This window comes from Coturnix japonica, chromosome 1 (assembly GCF_054131305.1).
Source record: "Coturnix japonica strain WE chromosome 1, WE-NBRP24, whole genome shotgun sequence".
NCBI lineage: Eukaryota > Metazoa > Chordata > Aves > Galliformes > Phasianidae > Coturnix > Coturnix japonica.
The window spans coordinates 17,764,187-17,785,464 of record NC_140663.1 but is presented as its reverse complement, the minus strand read 5'-3'; the positions used below and the strand labels follow the sequence as shown (position 1 = coordinate 17,785,464).

Genomic DNA, 21,278 nt, shown 5'->3' with positions numbered 1-21,278 from the left:
TTACACAGTTCTAACAAATCTACTCTGTTTTCTCTATCTGTGCTTAATTTTACTCCTTTCCTCCTGCAGAAGATACCCAGAGGGCAGGTGGCTTTGCAGGTTGAGCTGCTTTGTTGCACATGCAGGCAAAGAGCTGTTTGTCTGCCTGCTGTGCTTGTGCAGATCAGATAGAACAAATCTGAGTGTGTTCGCCTCCTGCTGGGACTGTTGTCCTGGCTCACTTCTATCACTAGAGAGCAGCCAAACTGCTTCCAGCTCCCGAGCTGGGAGCTCAGAGCTCCTCAGCACAGTACAGCAGGCAGGTGACTCCCAAGGGAGCGCTGTGTGATGAAAGAAAACAGGAGGAACATGGGCAAGAACTAAAACCTCATCAGTGTCTCAAAGCAAAGCACAGGTATCGCTCATCATTTTCCCACTGCTTGCTTTGCGCTCCCAGTCCTTGCCTCCAGCTCTGTAATACTGAGTGTCTGTATCCAAATTGGTGCTTTTTGATACAACTTCTGGGACACCACATACCAGCCAGTAGAGGAAATGGGAAAAGCAGAAATGAGGGCTCAGGAAGAGGGAAATGCTGCAGTAGCAGCCGCTCCTCACCTCCCACTAGCAGGGCAGAGCCCAGCCACTGTGAGCTATGGCTCCATTGGAGGAACCCCCACGCTTCTATGGCTGAGCAGGGTGATGTGAGGCACAGAGGAGCCCTCTGGGCACTTTGGAGCAGCAGTGCCCCCCACACATCCCCACTACTCAGCGTGGGACTGTGAGGCGGGGTGAGGAGAAGAGAAGGCCTTGAGAGGGTGAAAACACGACAAGGAACAGCCCCCACACACAGGGCCTGTCCAGGCAGCTGAGCCGCAGAGCCAGCAAACACTGCACAAATACCAAGTGAGATTGCTGCGATCCGGCCCCACCTGGTGCTGACCCAGCACTGCTGCTTCTGCAGACAGCAGGCTGCTGAATAGCCCCTTAACAGGAAAGGCCTCCCAGGAAACAACAGACATGGATCAGGATATTAAAATTACATTTTGGATTTACTTCTTTCTTTAATAAAAGAACTAAAAGCCAATAGCAGTAGTCATAGTTCCACAAGCTCAGGAAGCAGTGATGGTGAGATCTTGGTCACGAGAGGAGCCCCACCACAGTGTGAGGCTGCTGGTCCCCTGCTGCCGCCTGCATTCAGGCAACGGCAGGTCAGGTTGTACAGGCAGAGGACTACAGTGCAACCAAAGGGTTTCCAAAGAAGGCTGTTGGTGTTGAAGAGTCTCAAACTCATTCAGCCCTACAACCACCATTCTCTGGTTGTGATTTCAGGCTTTCCAGCCCTCCTGCACATGATTCACACTTAAGAACGCATTTAATGGGACAAGTACCCCAAGGTTTCATTCTTCGCTTTCACATTTGGCATCCCTTTTTAAGGATAAATTTGCTAGCAGAGTATCAAAGTATCTCCCTCTCCCCATCACAACAGCAAATGACCCCAAAATAAAACAATGTCAGAATGCCATTAAAAATACGTAATCCCTGAGGTACAGTTTAAAATCGTTACTTTAGAGCACTTTGTTAAGTCAGCAGCTCAGGCAGAGCTCCACCACAACAGCGCTCCTTCCTATAAACTGAGAAACAAAATGAGGACACAGTTATGATCATTGTGGAGCATCTTCTTTTTCCCTTCCTATTAATCCCTTCTAGTCAAAGCACAGCATAAGAATCGCTGGGCTCTGCAGATTTGCCAGGAGAATGCTTGAGATGTCCTTCAATTGGCAGCACATTTCCTTCCCCATCCCTCCCCTGGCGCAGTCCTTACCCAGCGCTGCCTTGCAGTAACAGCTTCCATGAGATGGTTTGCTTTCAGAAGCCCCCAGGTTCAATGAGGGATAATGCTTCAAAACATCACCTGTTTACTGAGGCAGCAAGAAGAAATTGATTATTAGCAGAACTGGACAAGCAGCAGCCCAGCCTTCTCCCTGTTTCTCCATAGCTCATGATTTGAGGAAGACTTAAAAGAGAGCTATTGACCAGACTGCCCTTAAGCTCACAGTGGAAGACAGTGGCTTCTTTGGAAAAGAGAAACCTCCGCACTACATCAGACTTGCATGAGGATACGCCAAGCAGAGCCCTTCAGAAATAAGCTCAGAAAGCTCAGTCAAGCCTTTAACTTGGGACCTCCTTTCATTTTTGCTGACACGGCAATAGAAGAAACAGATTTCCCCCTAACATCTCAAATGAAACCAAACTGAAATATCACCAATACATTTCTGAGCAAGTCAGCTCCCATCCTCCTGTAGCATCTTTCACACGATGCTCATGCAGTATGTACAGCTTGTGCTCAATTAGCACAATTAGCTGAATTAGCCCGAGTCACCTTACACGCAGCTTACAAACTGCACTCATGGCTTCTGTCAATATACTGTATGTAAACACTGTGAATCTGAGCTGACTTGACCACCAAGCTTTTCAAGTGCAAATATACAGTCTCCCTTCATTGTGCTCTTTATGTATTATATATAAGAAAACATAAAAAAGAACAAAACCCACCTGTTTGTTTGCTTCTCCTCAAGCCCCTGCCTGCAGACTCCAAGATAAAGATTAAATATCAGCCTAAAGGTTCACAATAAATGAACTAATTAACTGAATCATGGCTTCAAACAAGCATCATTGTATCTATTCCTCCATTAAAGTGGACTAGAAATCCCTGCATAGAAAAAGCAGCAAATAGATGTTAGAAGTACTATTAGTTAAGACATCAGACAAAAACAGATCAGATTCCTGACTTGATACTTTTGTCTTCACGTAACAACTCCATTTGGATGTTCAAAAGTCAGCGTGTCTCCAGAGGAAATACTGCAGTGTGGTATGAATAAAGGAAAGGCCTTCATTCTCAAAACACACAAAGAAACAATCTGTACAGACCGTCCAGTGTTGGCAGCTTGCTCCAAGGATCCCAGACTGCCCTAAATTAAGCACAGCTGAAGGCTGCTGTAGATGCATCCAAATGTAGGGTTGTTTCAATAACTTAATAGCACTTCGATGATTGCCTTGCTCAATTCTTCACCGCTGAAGGAGGATCACAGTCTTCAGTTCAGAGCAAAAAATAAAACAAGGCAGTTATGAAGATCATGTAACACAGAGCTCTGAAGCCCAGAGGGGAGGCTTACTGCAATAAGGCAGCCTGCTTCTGGTTGCTTGAGCACAAGCAGCTGCTGCAGCAGTTGCTTCCTCCTCCTTGGTGTCTGTCTCTGAGGATTCTTCTGTTTCTTGGAATGGATTTTCCAAGAGTTTCAATACATTTCTTACCTAGAGGCAAAACAGAGTATGGTTACTATAGTTTAGAAAGGCAAAACGATGAAGAAAAGAAACTCAAAGTAAGTGATGATTAAGGATATTATTTTTAATACGCAAACTCCAGGCAAGCCAGATAGGAAATAGATGAACAGTATCAACAGAAATGAGCAAAAAAACTGTAAAATAATACCTGGCTGAATTCCTATCTGCATGTAACTCAAGCTCAGGTAACTTAAAATGCAGGTCTTGTACACAAATCCTTTTGTTGTATTTCTCAGAATACATTACTTGACCCTCATTTTGCATGCTGAACTCCACAGACGGAAGCCAGGAGTTTTTAATTATACCATATAGCACAGTGAGGACCAGGTGGAAGTTGATCCCCAGCTGTCTCCTTCCGTTCTCTTCAAGACAGTGAAGTATCTTAAGATCAGGCAAAATTCAGACTCAGATTTTCAGTTCCTCCCCATTAAAACCACAGCTCACCCAACAATAGGACACGCATTCCAAACAGAAAATTCCCAATCCCTCTACTGACAAAGCAGCCAGAATGAAGCTCACCCAGCACCGTGTTCAAGAGCAGCAGCATTACACATCTATGCAGACCTACATGGCTGTCAAGCAGCGATCTTACCTCTGAGAAATCCCCATTTTCAGCTGCTTCTATGGCATTCTGGGCAATGTAATTTCTCAAGATGTATTTTGGATTGCTGGAATTCATAACCTTCACACGTTCAGTATTCCAGGCATCAACATCACTGATGCTTTCTACTTCTTTGTGTAAGCGGGCTCTGAAATTAAGATCAATAAAACCAATTAATGTTTGATCTGTCAGCAGGAATGCCTCCTAAAACTCAGACCCACTGTTAAACGAGACCCCAGCCAGCCATAGAATCATAGAATTACCCAGGTTGGAAAAGACCTTGAAGATCATCAAGTCCAACCGTAGCCTAACCAGTACCCTAACTCTAACGACCCTACACTAAATCATATCCCTGAGCACCACATCCAAACGGCTCTTAAACACATCCAGGGATGGCGATTCAACCACCTCCCTGGGGAGCCTATTCCAGTATTTAACTACCCTTTCTGTAAAGAAGTTCTTCCAAATATCCAACCTAAACTTGCCCTGGCACAACTTGAGGCCATTTCTCCAGGTGAGGAACGAAATCGTGACGCAAGCCGCACAGCAGAAACAATTAATGTTCCACAGAACATTTTCTGTACTGACAGCCTCCAGTTAACAGAGAACTCTTACACACTTGTTAACACTGCTGGTTGCCTTCACCCCACCTCCATCCCTCAAGCCTACATACTCTGAAACCCTGTTTTTTCCATGAGATGTGCAAAGCATTCACAAAGTGCAGAGCAAGTATATTGCTACAGATACTGATAAACCTCACCTGTATTTCTCCAGCCATTCCATCCAGTGTCTTTTATTTCTGCTGAGTAAATCAGCTGCTGTTAACTGCTGCAGCTTAGAGAACTGCTCAATGCGTTCTAATTCTTTGTTTATATTTGCTTTTGTTCCAATGAGTGCAAACAGCTGAGGGTTAGACTGAGCCAACATCAGCATCATCGACAGCTGTCTGGGAACAGGGGGAAAAAAGCACATTAGACATCTGAGTTGCAAGGCCTGTTGAGAATCATCTTTTTGCAACCAAGAAATAGATGGGAAATCATTCACAATAGCCTACGATTCCACTGTAGAAATTAAACACCAGTGTTTATAATTCACAAAACAAATTAATGTGTGTGTGTGTATATATATATATATATATATATATATATATATATAACAGATATATAAAAGACTTTGCTTATTTTACTAAGGAAGGGAGGGAGGAACAGTGCGTTTCATCTGCATTTCTGTGATGCACAAAGTGCAGACAGTAGAGTTTTAGAACTATTGATTGGATTTAGATGCAAAACTCTCATCAAAGCACCCTACTTTGAGAGGAGTGTGGGATAAGGAACTTCATCTTACCTCAGTACCAGAACAGAGAATCTACCTGTTTTTAAACTGCATTTTCTAACCCTCACACTATAATAGCATTCAAAATAAGTATTCGGCACCTACTCAGCAGTACTAAGGAAAACAACAAATTCTAGGGGTTGATTAGGACTGTATCTTTTTACACCAGACTGCATTAGCTGGTGATGTGGAAGAGCTTTATTGCATTTTGGCTACGATGCCTTTTTTTTCCTCTGGATTCATAACTAAAGAAGTAAACTAAAGAGCCAAGAGTCCAAGTTGCAGTACATCAAAACACTCCACTTGTTTTCCTATGAATGCAAACACAAACAAAAACCATTGCTCCCCAGCATCAGACAACTAATTCTATCAAAACTGTGTTTTCCTGCTTTCAGTAAGCAGAGATAAGCTACGTGCCTTCATTTATTTTTCAGTTACATGAAGTATTATCCTAAGTTCTATCACAACACTTGGAATTCAATCCGTTATGCACTCAGTTTAATGTACTACTGTGCCCTCAGCTCAAAGCTTTACTCCACATCACAGTGACTTATAGTGACCTTTCACATTCCTCTTTAAGCCTAAATGCAATACAAACACAAGTGCCTTCAAAGTAGCTGAAGCCTGGAACCAGTTAAAGAAGCAGTGCCTACCAACTTATTTACTTTTCCATTTACAGGTTGTGATGCATCTGCTTAACAGTGAGATTTCCAACTGTGATATTACTAGCTTCGTAATACACAGCGGGCTGAATTTATTATAGTTGTGATGAAACTAACAGCACTAGCCAAAGCCCTGAAGGAAACAATGGCATTACCTTGGATCCATCTGAGGTTTGAAAGCAACCCTCAGTTCTTCCACTGAAGCACACTGACTCGTAAGCTTTCCTAAGAAATCTTCCAGTCTCGAAGGGTCGGTATCTATTGAGAACGAACTCAGCAAGTGGAAAATATTTGTGAAGTCTCCACCTGAAAAAATGAATTCTATGGGTGATGGAACTAAGAAACCAGTAGGTCCCTCCCACAGTCCCTTCTTAACCCTCCCACCCTCCAAGCAGTGGGGCACTCTCAGTGAGAGTGCAATGCAACACACTGGGTGCCATGTAAAAAAGCAGCAACTGCCACACAGTTCACACAAATTCTGTTCTCCCTCAGTCTTCTCTCAGATGACAATGTGGTTGTGCAAGGCTGCTTTCTTGTAAGGTGAAGATGAAAACAATGGCTTGCTGTAACTGTAAGGTACTCATGGTCTACTCATGGTGTTCTTCACCAACCTGTGAGATGCATGGTTTCAAGCAGTTCAGACACCAGCTTGCTATCTTCTTCTAATTCCAACTGAATTAGGCCTAGTTTCTTCCTCATCTTCTGCAAATAATGTTTTTCAAATTCTGCATCATATTCTTCTTCCAGGATGAGCTCACTTATTTCTAAGGGCAGCTCTGGGACTAAGGCTTCAGCAAGCTTCCCTAGATTCCACTTGCAAATCTCTGGCTGTTTGTTGTAAGCATAGCGTCCCGTGTTATCGGAGCCATTGCAGATGTGCTCAGGGTCATACCTACAGGAGAAGAAATAGCATTCTTTTTGTTATCTGGACACCAATACCATGTGAAGCTCTGTAGGAGTCTAAAACACAACAACTGCAAGGAAGCAGCCCTCCTTGTTTTGAGTCTCTTCCAAAAGATCTGATCAGGTATTCTCCCACCCTCCCAAGCACTGAGAAGCTCCACATTCTACAAGAGCAGTCTAACATTTACAGAAGTTATGAATATAGATTTATATGAAAGTTAAACAGAGGAATTACATGACAACCAAGCCTAACTTAACTTAATTTGCTATAAAGAATGTCCATAAATCTACCTGACAGCTAAGATGTTGAAGCAATAGTGAACAACATCAGGACTGTTTTACACAGATAACATATACGTACATTTTGAATAATGCCCAGGAGCCCCACTGACCTGTCCATAAATCCAAAAGGGCCGTAGTCAATAGTTAGTCCAACTATGCTCATGTTATCTGTATTCAGCACACCATGGCAGAAGCCAACACACTGCCACTCAGCAACCAACCTTGCCGTCCGTTTTGTGATCTAAAAGAGAAAACAATTTTGTTTATCAACACAATGTTTGACAATTCATACGTTTCCAAGCACTTGTTAGGCTGAATGGATTTTTCTACTGCTCTAATGGGGAGCAGACTGTGGCAGCACACAACATACACAGGTATCTCGCAGGTATCTTTCCGCCTTTTATTAACTGCCCAGTTCCTAGACTTCCCATGTGTTTGTTCTCCCTTTCTTCTTTCCATGCTCAAAAAATGTATCGTACAGCTTCCAAACATGCTAAAGACAAAACACTGAAATACAGTAAACGATCTGATATCAAATTTAAATGCTTTTCTAGATCATTCTTTTTCCCACTGCTTATTTTAAGGTTATTTAGGCAGAAGAAAACAGCGAAATCTGAGGAATAAAAGGAAGAATGATGTGCAAAGTAACAAATATAAAGTCAGCCTTCTGGTTTACTGGGCATAGGAGTGACTCACAAAAAGCTAAGTGGGTTAGACAGGAATGACTCGTTGCTAACAAGCTTCAGCACTGATGAGCACTTACCTCAATCTGCCAGGAGCAGAAAAAAGCCAAGAGTTCACCTTTTAGCTAAAAGACATCCCAAAAACAGCAACCCTATTTAAATCTCACGCTTCACTGAATGCATGATTCACCAGAGATGTTCAGTTGTTTAACTGAGTGTTACCTTTGTGGGACCCCCAGCTGTAACCAGTGCATGCTCCCCATCTGGCGGAGATAACAGTGTGTGATTTTACAATAGGCCTAGTTATTTAATTTAGCCCATCTGTCAAAAGCAACTAGATGTGTTCTACAAAATCTAAAGTTCAGGAAGCTAATCTGGCTTTTAAATAAACCTCTGTATTTCTAAATGCTTCCCTAAACTGACATTAATTAATCAGTGTAACCATTAGCTAAAGCTTTTGAATCAAACTGTTCTCCGAGTTAAAATCGTTTATCTTCCCAAATAGCCAGCAATGTGCAGAAATCTAAAGTGACTGCTCTCTCCAGGATGTGGTGTGTTTTATTAAGGTTTAAAACATGATCCCATTAACAGAGGTAACCTTAGTTTCTTGTCTTCTTGTTCTCTTCCACTTTTCTTTGTTAAAGATGTGTAGTCAGTCAGGTGAGGAAGGAAAACAAGAGAATGTTGGTCTGGGATAATCTGTCAGGTAGGAAAAGCTGTAAATGAAAGCTGGAACAAAAGCTTTTGGTTCACCTTGACATTCCAGGCTTCTACTCTTTCCCATATCCTCACTGGGAGTACTCTATACACCCTTCCTGAATTCTGCTTCATAGGGCAGTTGGAAGTCAGTGCTCCAAGTCTCTATGTGTGCACAAAACTGATAGCAAGAAAGGGAGACACACCCTGCAAGATGGATCTGTGCCAGGAAGATGGGAAAAAGCACAAATAAAGCACAAAACTTCCAACAGTAAAGCAGTCCAAAACTGCTGGTTGTCCTTGTGTGAAGGGATCACACACCACCAATGCCCTTCTAGTAAATACATCAATCCAGCCAACAAGAACACCTGAAAGCAATTAAAGCTTGGATGCAGCCCCAAGATGGGTATCTCGAGTAGAGAGACAGCTTGCTTCTTACTTCCACCTTCAGGCTTTCTCAGGAGATTTTTCTACTGCTGGCTGTACTGCAAAACAAGTGTGGTATATACAAACAAGAGCACTCTAGTAAAAACATTCATGGAAGTTTAAAGAGCAACTACCATTTTTAAAATAACTCGAGCAAATACAGATAATTGTGCTTATTTTCTCATCAGTGCTGTGAAATGCAATCACTTGTACCTTCTACCTCCCTTTCCTCCACAGGGCAACAAGGTAAAAGCACATTAGAGAAGAGCCGTGAGAGCATTTTCCTCCTATTCAAAAAGACAGAAGTGTCTGGAAAATGAGGGGGGAGATGGGGGTGCAGGTCAGATGGAGACAGCTGCAGTAAACTTCCACCAGGGAGACTAAACATGGAAGTACAGTGCTAGCATAGATATGCAGCAAGGACAGACCCGGACTGGAGAAGCACAACAAAAACGAGACAAAGGGCAGTAAGGAAAGCATGGCAGAACAGGAATAAGAAACCAGTAGTAACTGGGTCAGGAAAAGAAGTCAAAGGCAGAAAGAGGCAGGAGTGGCTCGTGGCAGCCGAGAGGGGAGGGGAGCTAAGGGGAAGAACAATCTTTGTTCACACAGTCCTCTGCAAAGATCCTCAAGTTCCATAGTTTTTCTGCCACAGAAAAGCAAAGGTGCCACTTTGACTACAGAGCAGTACAGACCCACAGCCACCTGCAGTCACTGCCAGCACCGCTAATTCACGTGTCAGTGTCAAAGGTCTACTAGTGAAGTTAACCTCTTCACCATTGGGTGCTGAACTGAACTACCGCTTGCTTTTCAAAAATGAATTATTGCAAGTATGCACAAACCCAGAACTCACAAGAGTTAGAGAGAGACAGATGTTAAGGCTGCCCGATGTCTTCTTACTGCTCTGTGAGTAGCATGCATCACGTTGCAGTCACTTCACCACAAACGGGGCATTTCAGGAGATGTCAGAGCATCACAGCTGTTGTCACATAGACCAGTCAAGTACATTAGACTGCTGTAACTACCCAGTAAGCAGAATTACTACAAGTATCAGCATCTATTTTGCACATCGGGTGATTCAAATCAGAACCTTTATCACAGTTCTCCGGTAATTCCAAGCTGGATCCTTTCTGCAAGGGTAGCACCACTGTATATGAATCCAAATCACAAACGGAAGCATCTTATTCCCCTACCTCAAATCCTTTCTTTTGCTTGCTGAGGTAAAGGAATACAATAGAAATTCAGTGTCAAGAATTACAGTATCAACAGTGAAGGAAAGGGTAATTGGGAAAATGAAGTTTAGATACCAATTAACTAAGCTACATTTTACTTCAGAGAGATACACAGCAAAGCTACATTTACTGATGTTGTAATTCAACTTTTATAATCCTCCTGCAGTAATTGTTTATGTCAGAACCTACACAGTAACTAAAAGTGGTTCAAAACTGCCTCTGAGAAATCACCCAGCCCCTCCTCTGGGCCACTACAGAACCACCTATCACTACATCACTATGATACGTTTATCTCATTTGATCTTACCATTCCCCAAGCTGGAGGTTTTACTACCTCCTTAGGAAAGCTGTCTCATTGCTTGGCTGCCTTTAAGCACTTGAATTCTAAAGTGATTTGCAGTCAGCATTCCCATTTATCACGTGGAAGATAAGAGACAGGCAGCGACTTAGCTGTTCTCAGTGTTTTAGAAGATAAAACCTTGCAAGTGCTACCTCAGCACCATTTACACACTGCTTGACAGTCAGGGCTAGAATTCATCCTTGCATTCTAAAACACCTTCAGTAAAGTGAAAGAACAGTTCTGGGAAGCTCACTGAGAGACAAGAAATCATGCTCTGCTAATGAAAAGGTAAAATGATGAACTGCTTTCATTAGTTCAATCAGTATCAGCACTGCTTTTAGCAGCAGTACGGTTAGGTCGTGGTTGGACTTGATGATCTTGAAGGTCTGTTCCAACCTGAGCAATTCTACGATTCCATGAATAAGCAGCTCTACTGAGAGTGTTTTCTCCACATAAAAGAGCAGCTGAAGCAATGAGATACAAAGTGACTGCAGTTCTTGAAGACAACTGGGATGAATTTACAAACTGATCCTTCTTACCTCCTTGAAGAAAGCAGCATTCCTCTGAACGCTGTTGTCTGCGTGCGCCTCCTGGATTTCGGGGTAGAAAGTGCCAATCACATAATCCAGCATCTGCACTCGAATGTCATTCCGGTTCACACTGGGACCTTTGCGTCCCGTATATTCATCAGGTGGTTTGAAAATTTCAAAAGAGCCAAATCTGTTTGGAAACAACAAGAACAGGGCTTGGTGTTACCTTTTACTACTATCTGATCACATTAACTTCCTCCAGTAATACATGTCGTAAAACAATTTATTGGTGCAATATCATCTTTTAACACCAGTCCTTCAACCGACTGTGAGCAAAAAACCTCTACTGAAGCAGATGAAACTCAGTAACTCGATGGAAGGAAGACACACAAGACAGATAAACATTTAAAATATTGGACCAGACATCACATATAAGATATATTTTTCCATATGCACATATAGATACACTCTTTATGTCTCACATTTTCTTAACACGCATTTTCTTCTGAGGCAGCATCACCTTCCCCAAACTCCTGTTTTGCACTGGAGCAGGACCAACGTGTGCTTTCCAGAGAAGGAAAGTGCCACCCTCAGGCTTTTAGAGGGTACCCCCAAACCTCAAGAATGTCATTAAAACAACTGTGGAGCTAAGGGTAGAGTTATAATACGCCAATTCTACTGACAAACAAACAAACCAACCCACTTGCAGGCATAAAAAAGAAAAACCTATTTTGATATCTGCAGGACTTTCTATCACAGTGGTACTCTGAGTTAGTGTCTATCTGCCCATGGGCAAGATGCTGCCTCACCTCACCCCATGGCTTAACACAGCAGCTTCCCACAGCCTGGCAAATGAGTTCCAAGATTCCAGAACAAGAAACAAGCAAATCACAGAATCACAGAATGACCCGGGTTGGAAGGGACCTCAAGGATCATGTAGTTCCAACCCCCCTGCCTGGCAGGGCCACCAAACATACACATTTACTAGATCAGGTTGCCCAGAGCCCCGTCCAACCTGGCCTTGAACACCTCCAAGGACGGGGCATCCACAACCTCCCTGGGCAGCCTGTTCCAGGGCCTAACCACTCTCCTATTGAAGAACTTCCCCCTAACATCCAACCTAAATCTTCCCTCTTTTAACTTAAAACCATTTCCCCGTGTCCTGAACGCTGCTGTTATCAAAATATACTTAAAATGTTATTTTCGTGCTCAGTTTTGTTTTAAATGAATAACAGTAAAAAAGAGAAGTGGGCTTCTTCCTACCTTATAAATGTAGGCGCTATCCTCAGAACAACCGTACACCTTTCTTTTTTTGGATTTCCATCATAAAATATGTCACGAACAACTTCTGAGTCAGATGTCACACAGGTTCCAGCCCTCGTTGTTGGAATTCCAAGGTGGAACATGGCCTCACTGCACAGGAACTCCCGTATGCTTGACCTCAGGACCTTCCGACCATCGGCTTGCCTGCAGCAGAGACAGAGGCAGGCTGTAAGCCTTCTGGCTGCAAGGGAAGTGCCATCTCCTACTTAGTAAAGGGAAACACGGACTGAGAAGTGAAGCGCTCTGCTCAAAATCACAGGACAATGCAGGGGCAGATCTGAGCTGTCCAGACCTCTGGGTTTCTGGTGGAGTTCAGACTGGGTGGACACAACACATCTGCAATGAATCTCGTGCAATAGAAGACAAACCTAAAGACCATGCAAGTCCAACCCCCTGCCATGGGCAGGCTGCCACCCACCAGCTCAGGCTGCCCAGGGCCCCATCCAGCCTGGCCTTGAGCACCTCCAGGGATGGGGAACCCACAGCTCCAGTGGGCAGCTGTGCCAGGGCCTCACCGCTCTGAGTGAAGAATTTCTGCCTCACACCTAACCTAAATCTCTTCTCCTTTAGTTTAAAGCCATTCCCTCTTATCCTGTGTAAAAAGCTGCTGTCCTTCCTGCTTACAAAAGCTCCTTTTGAGTACCAGAAGGCCACTATGAGATCTCTTTTAACTCCAATAAGCTTTGAAAACTAATACCTCTGCAACATTTACCCAATACACTACAAAGACTACACAGCATTCCAGCCGCCCACGGACACCAGTGGGTTTGTAACTGTCCATGGTACACGAAGAACACCACGGAAGGGAACCAAAACTAGTGAGGTATGCAGTAAAACCATTTTGTGGTTTATTCCGTACCAGAAAAATGGCTGTTAGGCCACCTAAGAGCACCGCCCTGAAGGCCACCCCCAGGTCTCAGCTGTACGGCCGCCCCAGCCGCGCTCAGTGCCTGCGGGCACAGGCGGGCAGTCAATGCACAGCGCTCCCCCCGCCCGGCCCCGTACCGGGAGAAGGGGGTGATCCCGGCTCCTTTCAGCTGCAGCTCCCACCGGTCGCCGCTCGGGCCGAGCACCTCGCCCAGGTACATGGCGGCTCCGTCGCCCAGCTGCCCCGCGAAGCTGCCGAACTGGTGCCCGCAGTAACAATGCGCCGCGGGCTCCGAGCCGGGCAGCAGCCGGTTCCCGCTGAAATACATGGCGGCCTCCGCCTCCCGTTCGGCCTCCGCTTCCCGTTCGGCCTCCAGCCCCAGCAGCGCCATCGCGGGCGGCGACATGGCCACGAGCCGCGGGTTGCTGAGCGGGGTGGGCCGCACTCGGGCGAAGCAGGCGCCGGGCACGGCCCGCGGAGCGTGGTCCTCGGAAGGGTCGACGGGCAGCGAGCGCAGCGCCAGGTTATCGAAGCGCAGCGCCCTCAGCCACCCAACACCGCTCCCCAGCTCGGGGCTGCCCGGCCGCGACGGAGAACCCGCCGCTCGCTGCATGGCGGCCACCAGCACCCGCAGCAACGGCTCCGAACGGCGGCGCAGCGCCGCGGCCATCCGACCGCCCACGGGGACGCCCCGCCCGCAGCTCCGCAACGCTGTGGGAGGCGGAACCACGCGGGGGAGTGGGGAGCGGTGTGCGTGGGGCCAATGGGGCCAGTGGGGCGGCTGCACAGGCGGAGCGGAGGCGAGGTGGTCCGGGGGGATAAAAGGGAGGGACCCACAGGTGGAAGTTTGCCGGGTTAGGGGCTGCGGGACGATGTGGAGGAGCGACGGGCGGTGCGTGGTGAGTACGTGCGGGGCGGTGCTGCCGCTCGGTGAGCTCGGGTTCGTTGCGGGGCTTCGGTCGGGGCTCTGAGAGTGTGTGAGGAACCTGTGGAATAGTTTGTGGGTGGCACATAACGAGATCATGGCGCTGCTGGCCGAGCAGGGAGAGCGGAGAATCAGGGCTGGGAGTGCAGAGAACGGCCGGCTGAAAAGGACGGCGCGGTGCCTGAGCGGGCTGACGGGGAACGGGCTGGGTGTGAGGAAAGTGGCGGCTCTGAGCGAGGGAGACGGGGACCCAGAGGTGTGTGTGTGTGTGGGGGGGGGGGGGATATCTGGGACGTGGTGGGACGTGGAGAACTCCGCTGTGCGAAGTGGGGGGGCTCTGGGTGCCGGAAAACTGGCAGAGCGAGGGAAGTGCGGTAATGGGGGACAGGGATGTGTCAGAGAAAGAGAAAGTCTGGAAGAAAAACGAGGAGGGGTGGCCCGTGTGGGTAACGCGCGTTTGGAGCTCGGAACAGCGCGCTCCCTTCGCGCACGAGGCGGCAAAGCGGGTGGTCGCGGCAATAGGGCTGTGAAGGCGGGGCCATCATCAGAGCTTTGCCACTCGATGAGGTCTCGGGAGGAGCCATCTTAAGGCTGGTGTTAGAAATCTGGGGGAATATGAGACCCTCGAGGATAACGTGGAAGGAGCGCCCTGGAGAGAGATCCAGGAGGTGGCGGCGTATGTGTGTGGAAATATATTGCTTGGGGCGCTAAACAGCAGGAGAAACCGGTGGGCTCCAGTTTTGATGTCCTGGGCATGAATGTGGAGCAGGGGGACGCCGGGGTGCTGGCCTGCCGCGCTGCCAAGGCACACGGGGGGTTCTTCATCAGCCTGGGCTCCACGCTGATTGGATCCCCTTCGAGGGTGCATGGCCACCATGGAGAACCTGGGGACCCTGGTGGGGGTGGAGGGGAAAGAGAAGGCAAAAAAGGAAGCAGCGAGGGTGAGGACATGCATCCCTAGGGGAACAATTTGGAGATACTTGAGAAATCAGGGAGTAAACGAAGGGAGAACGGACTGCCTGGAAGTGCAGTGTCTGCTGAACAGCAGTGGGGAGTTATACATACATTCTCAGTTGATATGGGTTTAGAAGCAACATTATTAGATTATGGGGAGGGGGGGGCCTCCACTCTGGGATAAATTAGTATTGGGAGTAGGAGAGGGAGAAGAAGCATGTGTGTGTGTATGGGAAGATAAACTGAATGGGCAGATAGTGCTGGTAAAGGGGGCAAGGGGAGCAAATACTTTAGGACGGAATTTGCTGTCTCAGTTCAGGGTAGATCTGTCCATGGGAAAGCTACATTTGTTGTTACTTCAAACAGTGAAAAGATGAGGGGAGTCTCCAAGTCAGTGAAGAAATACTGGTGCAAATGTGAAGCTGTCACAAGCAAAGCATCCAGGTTTCGGCTGAGACAGAGCTGATTTTCTTCAGGGTGTGTGTTGTGATGCTATGTTTTGGCTTTATGAGAAAAACGGTGTTGATAACACACTGATGTTTTTTGCTGTTGCTGTTTTCCTGCACAGAGCCAGGGACATCTCAGCTTCTGGTGCTGTCCCGCTAGTAAGCGGTCTGGGGATCACAAGGAGTGGCGAGGAGACTCAACCAGAACAGCTGACCTACACCGGCCAAAGGGATAACCCATACCATATGGCATCATGTTGGACAACAAAGCTGGGGAGACCTGGCCAGGGGAGAAGCTGCTGCACATTGATGGGTTGGTGGGCATTAGTCAGCATATGGTAAGCAATTACCTTATCACTTGTTGTGTGTGAATGTATATATAATTTTTGTTCCTGCTAATTTCTTTTCTTAGTGAACAGCTTTTATCTCAACCCAGGAGTTCTACTTCATTTTTTTTTTCCCCCACTTCTCTCCCTCGTCCCACACTGAGCAAACAGCCGCCTGATAGATTAAACCACAACACAGGAGATAATTCTCCTACAGGAGGTAATTCCATCTGGAGACCCCGTTTCCCAGACCCTGCACCGCTACAGTGCACAGAAACGTCATGAGGAGGCTTAGGGGTACAAGAAAAGCTTAAAAGAATAGGACTTAAAACTCCTATGTTCTTGATTCCTGGTGAAATCCAGGGATATGGACTATGTATGGAAATTTCTTGCAGTGGGCAATCTGCTTTGAGTTACTCCTTTCATCTCTGAGAACAGACACTGTTTGAGCAGTGGTAAATTGATTATGTGGGCCCTTTAAAGAGACTGAAGGATATCAATTTCATAGAATAATAGAATTGTTTGGGTTGGATGGGACCTTTAATATCACCTTGTTCCAACTTCCCACTCAACCAGGTTGCTTGCAGCCCCATCCAGCTTGGCCTTGAATGCTTCCAAGGAGGGGGCGTCCACAGTCTCTCTGGGCAACCTGTTCCAGTGTCTCACCACTGTCACAGTAAAGAATTTCTTCCTGAAACCTAGTCTAAATCTACTTTAAATCATAGAATCATAGAATTACCAGATTGGAAAAGACCTCTAAGATCAGGACCAACCGCAGCCTAACCATAGTACCCTAACTCTAACAACCCTCTGCTAAATCATATCCCTGAGCACCACATCCAAACGACTCTTAAACGCATCCAGGGATGGTGATTCAACCACCACCAGTGTGGTTTTCAGCAAACTGTTGTGGCACTTGATCTTACTAGCAGCCGGTGCATGGTAGGGGATGTGATAAATCCACTCGATGCCGTGTTCTTTAGCCCAGATGTTCACCAGTGAATTTTTGAAGTGAGTCCCATTGTCTGATTTGATTCTCTCTGGGGTGCCATGTTGCCACAAGATTTGTGTCTCCAGACCTAGTATGGTGTTTCTGGCAGTGGCATGCGGTACTGCATATGTCTTGAGCCACCCAGTGGTTACCTCCACCATGGTGAGTACATAATGCTTTCCATTACGAGTTTGTGGCAAGGTGATGTAATCAATCTGTCACGCCTCCCCATATTTATACTTTTCCCATCGCCCTTCCTCCCATTGAGGTCTCATCCTCTTGGCTTGTTTGATCATGGCACAGGTGTCACAGTCATGGATAATCTGTGCCATAGTTAAGTCCACCCCTCGGTCTCTAGTCCACTTATGTGTTGCATTTCTACCTTGATGGCCTGATGTCACATGGGCCCACCGACCCAGGAATAACTCTAACTTATTCTGCCAGTCCAGGTCTATCTGGGCCACCTCAATTCTGGCAGCTCAATCTACTTGATGGTTATTTTGTTGTTTCTCTGTCGCTCGACTCTTGGGCACATGGGCATCTACATGATGCACCTTTATGGCCATATTCTTTGTTTGGGCAGCAAGGACAGCAACTGTCCTTCCACAGTTCAGCGGCCCAAACAGGTTTACCCTTTCGCTGCCAGTTGTTTTGTTCCCATTGCTACTGCCACCCCCATAAAGCATTGGTCACTATCCATGAGTTAGTACAGAGGTAAAGCACTGGCCATCTCTCCTGCTCAGCAACTGCAGCGACTCGGCACGGACTCAGATGTGAACGATCCAAATCGTTTATTACAAGTTCTCACATCCCTTATATACCTTCACAAGTTGTTATTTTCTAACTTTCCCATCCACCCTTACAACTTTCCCAAACACCTTACATGTCAACAAAGCATTCTACAAAACACTTTTCAACTGTCCATGCAGGCACATAACCAATCAGAGCTGTGAGACTTTTCTTCTCCTTGCAGAGGTGTCCTTGGTTCCCATGCTGTTTATCTTGCTCCGCAGCTGCTGCTCTGAACAGCTTTTATTGTATTCCCACAAGCAACGACTAGGGACAGCTGGATGGCTTTTACCTCTGCAAATTGGCTCAATTCTCCTCTTCCTTCCATAGCCTCTGCAACTTGTCGTGTGGGGCTTCACACAGCAGCCTTCTATCTATGATCGTGGAATTACCCAGGTTGGAAAAGACCTTGAAGATCATCAAGTCCAACCGCAGCCTAACCAGTACCCTAACTCTAAAAACTCTCTGCTAAATCATATCCCTGAGCACGACATCCAAATGGTTCTTAAACACATCCAGGGATGGTGATTCAACCACCTCCCCGGGGAGCCTATTCCAGTACTTAACTACCCTTTCTGTAAAGAAGTTCTTCCTGGTGCGACTTGAGGCCATTTCCCCTCGTCCTGTCACTTGTCACCAGTGAGAAGAGACTTGCCCCACTCTCACTGTAAGAACTATTCAGGTACTGGAAGAGGGCTGTCACGGAGTTCTCTCTAGAGCTCACTCCGGGACAGTGGGCACAAACCCGGGGCAGCAGGAACAAAAGCCCCCCCCTCCCCACCTTCTCTAGCGGCACAGCACGGCGTGGCCCGGCCACGTGCGTTTCGGGAGAGGGGAAGGGAAGGGAGATTGCGATTGGGTCTAACAAAAAATGAAGGAGAAAAAAGGTGATCTGAGAACAAACGGCAGTTTAATAACCTAATAATGCTAAACAACAAGAAGAGAGTTTCAACAAAGAGAATACCAAGTCCCCAATCTCACCGATGGAGCTGTGGAAGGCAGGAAGCTCTGACCACGTTGTCTCCTTGCAGGGAGCCGGGCCAGCAACCCCGTCCCCTTCCTCACTTCCCTTCCGGTGCCCCTCCCCACATGCCCATTTAAGGCAGTCCACAGAAAAAAAAAACTTGTCCCCTTTTCTCCCATTATTAGGCATGGTGTTCTGATGTGGAATACCAACACCAACCAAATTGCAAAACCATAATAAGGGCGATAAGGTCTCCCCTCAGCCTCCTTTTCCCCAGACTGAACAGCCCCAGCTTCCTTAGCCTCTCCTTGTAGGGCTGATTCTCCAAGCCCTTCACGAGCCTCGTTGCCCTTCTCTGAACCTGCTCCAGTACCTCCATGTCTTTCCTGTGCCGAGGTTCCCAAAACTGAACACAGTACTCAAGGTGAGAGGCCTCACCAATGCTGAGTACAGAGGCAGGATGACTTCCCTAGTCCTGCTCACCACACCATTCTTGATACAAGCCAGGATGCCATTGGCCCTCTTGGCCACCTGGGCACACTGCTGGCTCATATTCAGCCAACTGTCCATCAGCACACCAATGTCCCTTTCCATCAGGCAGCTTTCTAGCCACACCTCCCCAAGCCTGTAGGGTTGCCTGGGGTTCTTGTGACCAAAATGCAGGACCTGAAACTTGGCCCTATTGAAACTTATGCCATTAACCTTGGCCCATTGATCAAGTCTATCCAGGTCGCTCTGTAGTACCCTTTTCCCTTTCCTGGCCCATTATATTGAATCCCTCATTCTTCCCTGAAACGGGGGATAGAGGTGAACACAACTTGTGCTCCCAAACCCTTTACCTGTCGCCCCAAAGCTCTGAAATCCTTTTTCAGAGTCCTCATGGAAGTTCTGCCTAACTCATCACTACCAGCTTGGAATAGTAATAGGAGATAGTAGTCAGTGGGGTGGACTAGGGAAGAAAGTTTCTTCCTCACATCCTTAACCCGGGCACCTGGGAGGCAGCAGACCTCCCTATGTACAGGGTCTGGTCTACATATTGGCCCTTCTGCTCCCTTCCGCGCAGAGTCACCAATAACGATGACCTGTCATTTTTTCTTAGTAGGTGAAGTTCTGATGGTGGGTGAAGAGCAGTTAGACTTGGGGGGCACCACCAACTGAGGAGTACCACCATCACCATCAGAGGGCCTAATCAGCTTAGGGAGTTTCTTGGTTATGTCCCTGACCCGGGCCCCAGGAAGGCAGCACACCTGCCAATGGCACGGGTCTGGTCTGCATATGGTGCCCTCTGTTCCTCTAAGAAAGGAATCACCCACCACGACCACTCTTCTTACTCTCCTAGTAGAAGAAGTCTTCAGGCATGGGGGTAGCCACCTTGCCTTAAGTTCCCTTTTAGGTAGTTCCTCAGTTCCTCCATCCTCTCTCCACTCACCTCCTCTTTCATTTCCAGTGCCTGATGCGTGTTGCTCAGGGAGGGCGGTGGACATGAAGTAGGCAGGCAGGGGTAACACCCACAACAGCAAGCTGGGACTCTCTGCCAGCCCTCCTCAGCAGTAGGGATTGTCCTCCTGTGACAGGGCAGAGGGTCCACCACTTTTCTGGTATTTTCTCCATGGTCCTCTCCCTGATGGTCCTTAGCCTCTGCACTTCCTCCCTGAGCTCCACCACAAGGGTAAGCAACTCGTCCACCTGCTCACATCTTACACAGGTGGAATCCCTACCACCCTCACAGAATCACAGAATCCCTCAAACACTGACTACCTTCAAACTAGGTGCCCAGAACAGCTTTCCACACCTTCTGTGTTGTGTGGGCAGGAACTAGTTCCCTGATCTCTCTTTGTCCACACAGCAAATGGGTCAAGGTCAATTACCAGTGATAAAGAGCAGGCAGTGTCAGCTCTGCCCCTGGTGAGACAGGAGCCCTCCCAGAAGCTGCCAGCTGCTAGCCCAGGCACAGCACTGCTGCTGGCTCCAAAAAAACTAAAAAAAGAGCTTTTCTGGACGTTTTTCGTCACTTTTCTTCAGTTCCTTCCCTAGTTCAGTTTTACCTGCTTGAAGCTAGTCTCTGAAGCAAATATACCTGTCTAGTATACCTGTCTAGGCCACGGGCAGACAGTTTCCTGAGGAGATGGCACTTTGCCATGTTGAACCTCATTAGGTTCACCTGGGCCCACCTTTCAAATCTGTCAAGGTCCCTCTGAATGGCATCCCTTCTTCCCTCCATACCAACCGTACCACTCAGCTTGGTGTCATCAGCAAACTTGCTGAGGGTGCACTGGATTCCATCATCGATGTCATTGATAAAGATGATAAAGAGCACCGGTCCCAAGACAGACCCCTGGGGGACACTGCTCGTTACCGGCCTCCACCCAGACATAGAGCCATTGATCACCACCCTCTGTCTGTGGCCTTTCAACCAATTGCTTATCCATCGTGTGGTCCACCCATCAAATCCACATCCCTCCAATTTGGAGATGAGGATGTGATGGGGCACCATGTCAAAGGCCTTGCTCAAGTCCAGGTAAATGACATCGGTTGCCTTCCTTTCATCAACCAACGCCGTCACTCCATCATAGAAGGCCACAAGATTAGTTAAGCATGACCTTCCCCTGGTGAAGCCATGCTGGCTGTCTCGGATCACATGCTCGTTCTTTATGTGATCAAGCATGTTGTCCAGGAGGATCTGT

General features: G+C 47.1%; 2 protein-coding genes and 1 long non-coding RNA gene across 5 annotated transcripts; 2 read left to right on the top strand and 1 right to left on the bottom strand.

Annotated features, from left to right (window-relative positions):
- Positions 1 to 1,009: 1,009 nt before the first annotated feature.
- SELENOO (selenoprotein O) lies at positions 1,010 to 13,915 on the bottom strand. 3 transcript variants are annotated; one of them, XM_015852537.3, is made up of 9 exons: positions 13,337 to 13,915; positions 12,272 to 12,475; positions 11,018 to 11,198; positions 7,212 to 7,342; positions 6,528 to 6,808; positions 6,072 to 6,222; positions 4,683 to 4,868; positions 3,914 to 4,070; positions 1,010 to 3,291 (listed from the first exon to the last, which is right to left on the bottom strand). In XM_015852537.3, exons 1-9 carry the CDS (start codon positions 13,867 to 13,869, stop codon positions 3,103 to 3,105), a joined length of 2,013 nt encoding a protein of 670 aa, XP_015708023.2. In that variant the 5' UTR covers positions 13,870 to 13,915; the 3' UTR covers positions 1,010 to 3,102. The 3 variants fall into 3 exon arrangements, with proteins under 3 accessions (XP_015708023.2, XP_085375531.1, XP_085375486.1); XM_085519405.1 differs by lacking the exons at positions 11,018 to 11,198; positions 12,272 to 12,475; positions 13,337 to 13,915 and adding an exon at positions 8,538 to 8,688; XM_085519360.1 differs by lacking the exons at positions 1,010 to 3,291; positions 3,914 to 4,070 and having other exon boundaries at positions 4,722 to 4,864; positions 13,337 to 13,902.
- A 133-nt stretch (positions 13,916 to 14,048) lies between these two features.
- LOC146762300 (uncharacterized) lies at positions 14,049 to 15,895 on the top strand. Its single transcript, XR_014935846.1, has 2 exons — positions 14,049 to 14,380; positions 15,647 to 15,895. It is a non-coding gene; the product is annotated as an uncharacterized LOC146762300 (long non-coding RNA).
- On the top strand, positions 14,480 to 15,324 carry LOC146762301 (uncharacterized). Its single transcript, XM_085519719.1, is given in 5 exon segments — positions 14,480 to 14,650; positions 14,652 to 14,719; positions 14,722 to 14,829; positions 14,832 to 14,973; positions 14,975 to 15,324. Coding segments are annotated over 5 exon segments (705 nt in total). The 5' UTR covers positions 14,480 to 14,501; the 3' UTR covers positions 15,213 to 15,324.
- Positions 15,896 to 21,278: the final 5,383 nt, after the last annotated feature.

Excerpts from the sequence above, each read along its gene's own strand:
- SELENOO (XM_085519360.1), bottom strand. The coding sequence starts at position 13,869 with ATGGCCGCGGCGCTGCGCCGCCGTTCGGAGCCGTTGCTGCGGGTGCTG. Across the intron at positions 7,343-11,017 it reads ATGCTGCTTTCTTCAAGGAG|ATCACAAAACGGACGGCAAG; the intron begins GTAAGAAGGATC and ends TTTCTCTTTTAG. Across the intron at positions 6,223-6,527 it reads TGAAACCATGCATCTCACAG|GTGGAGACTTCACAAATATT; the intron begins GTTGGTGAAGAA and ends TCATTTTTTCAG.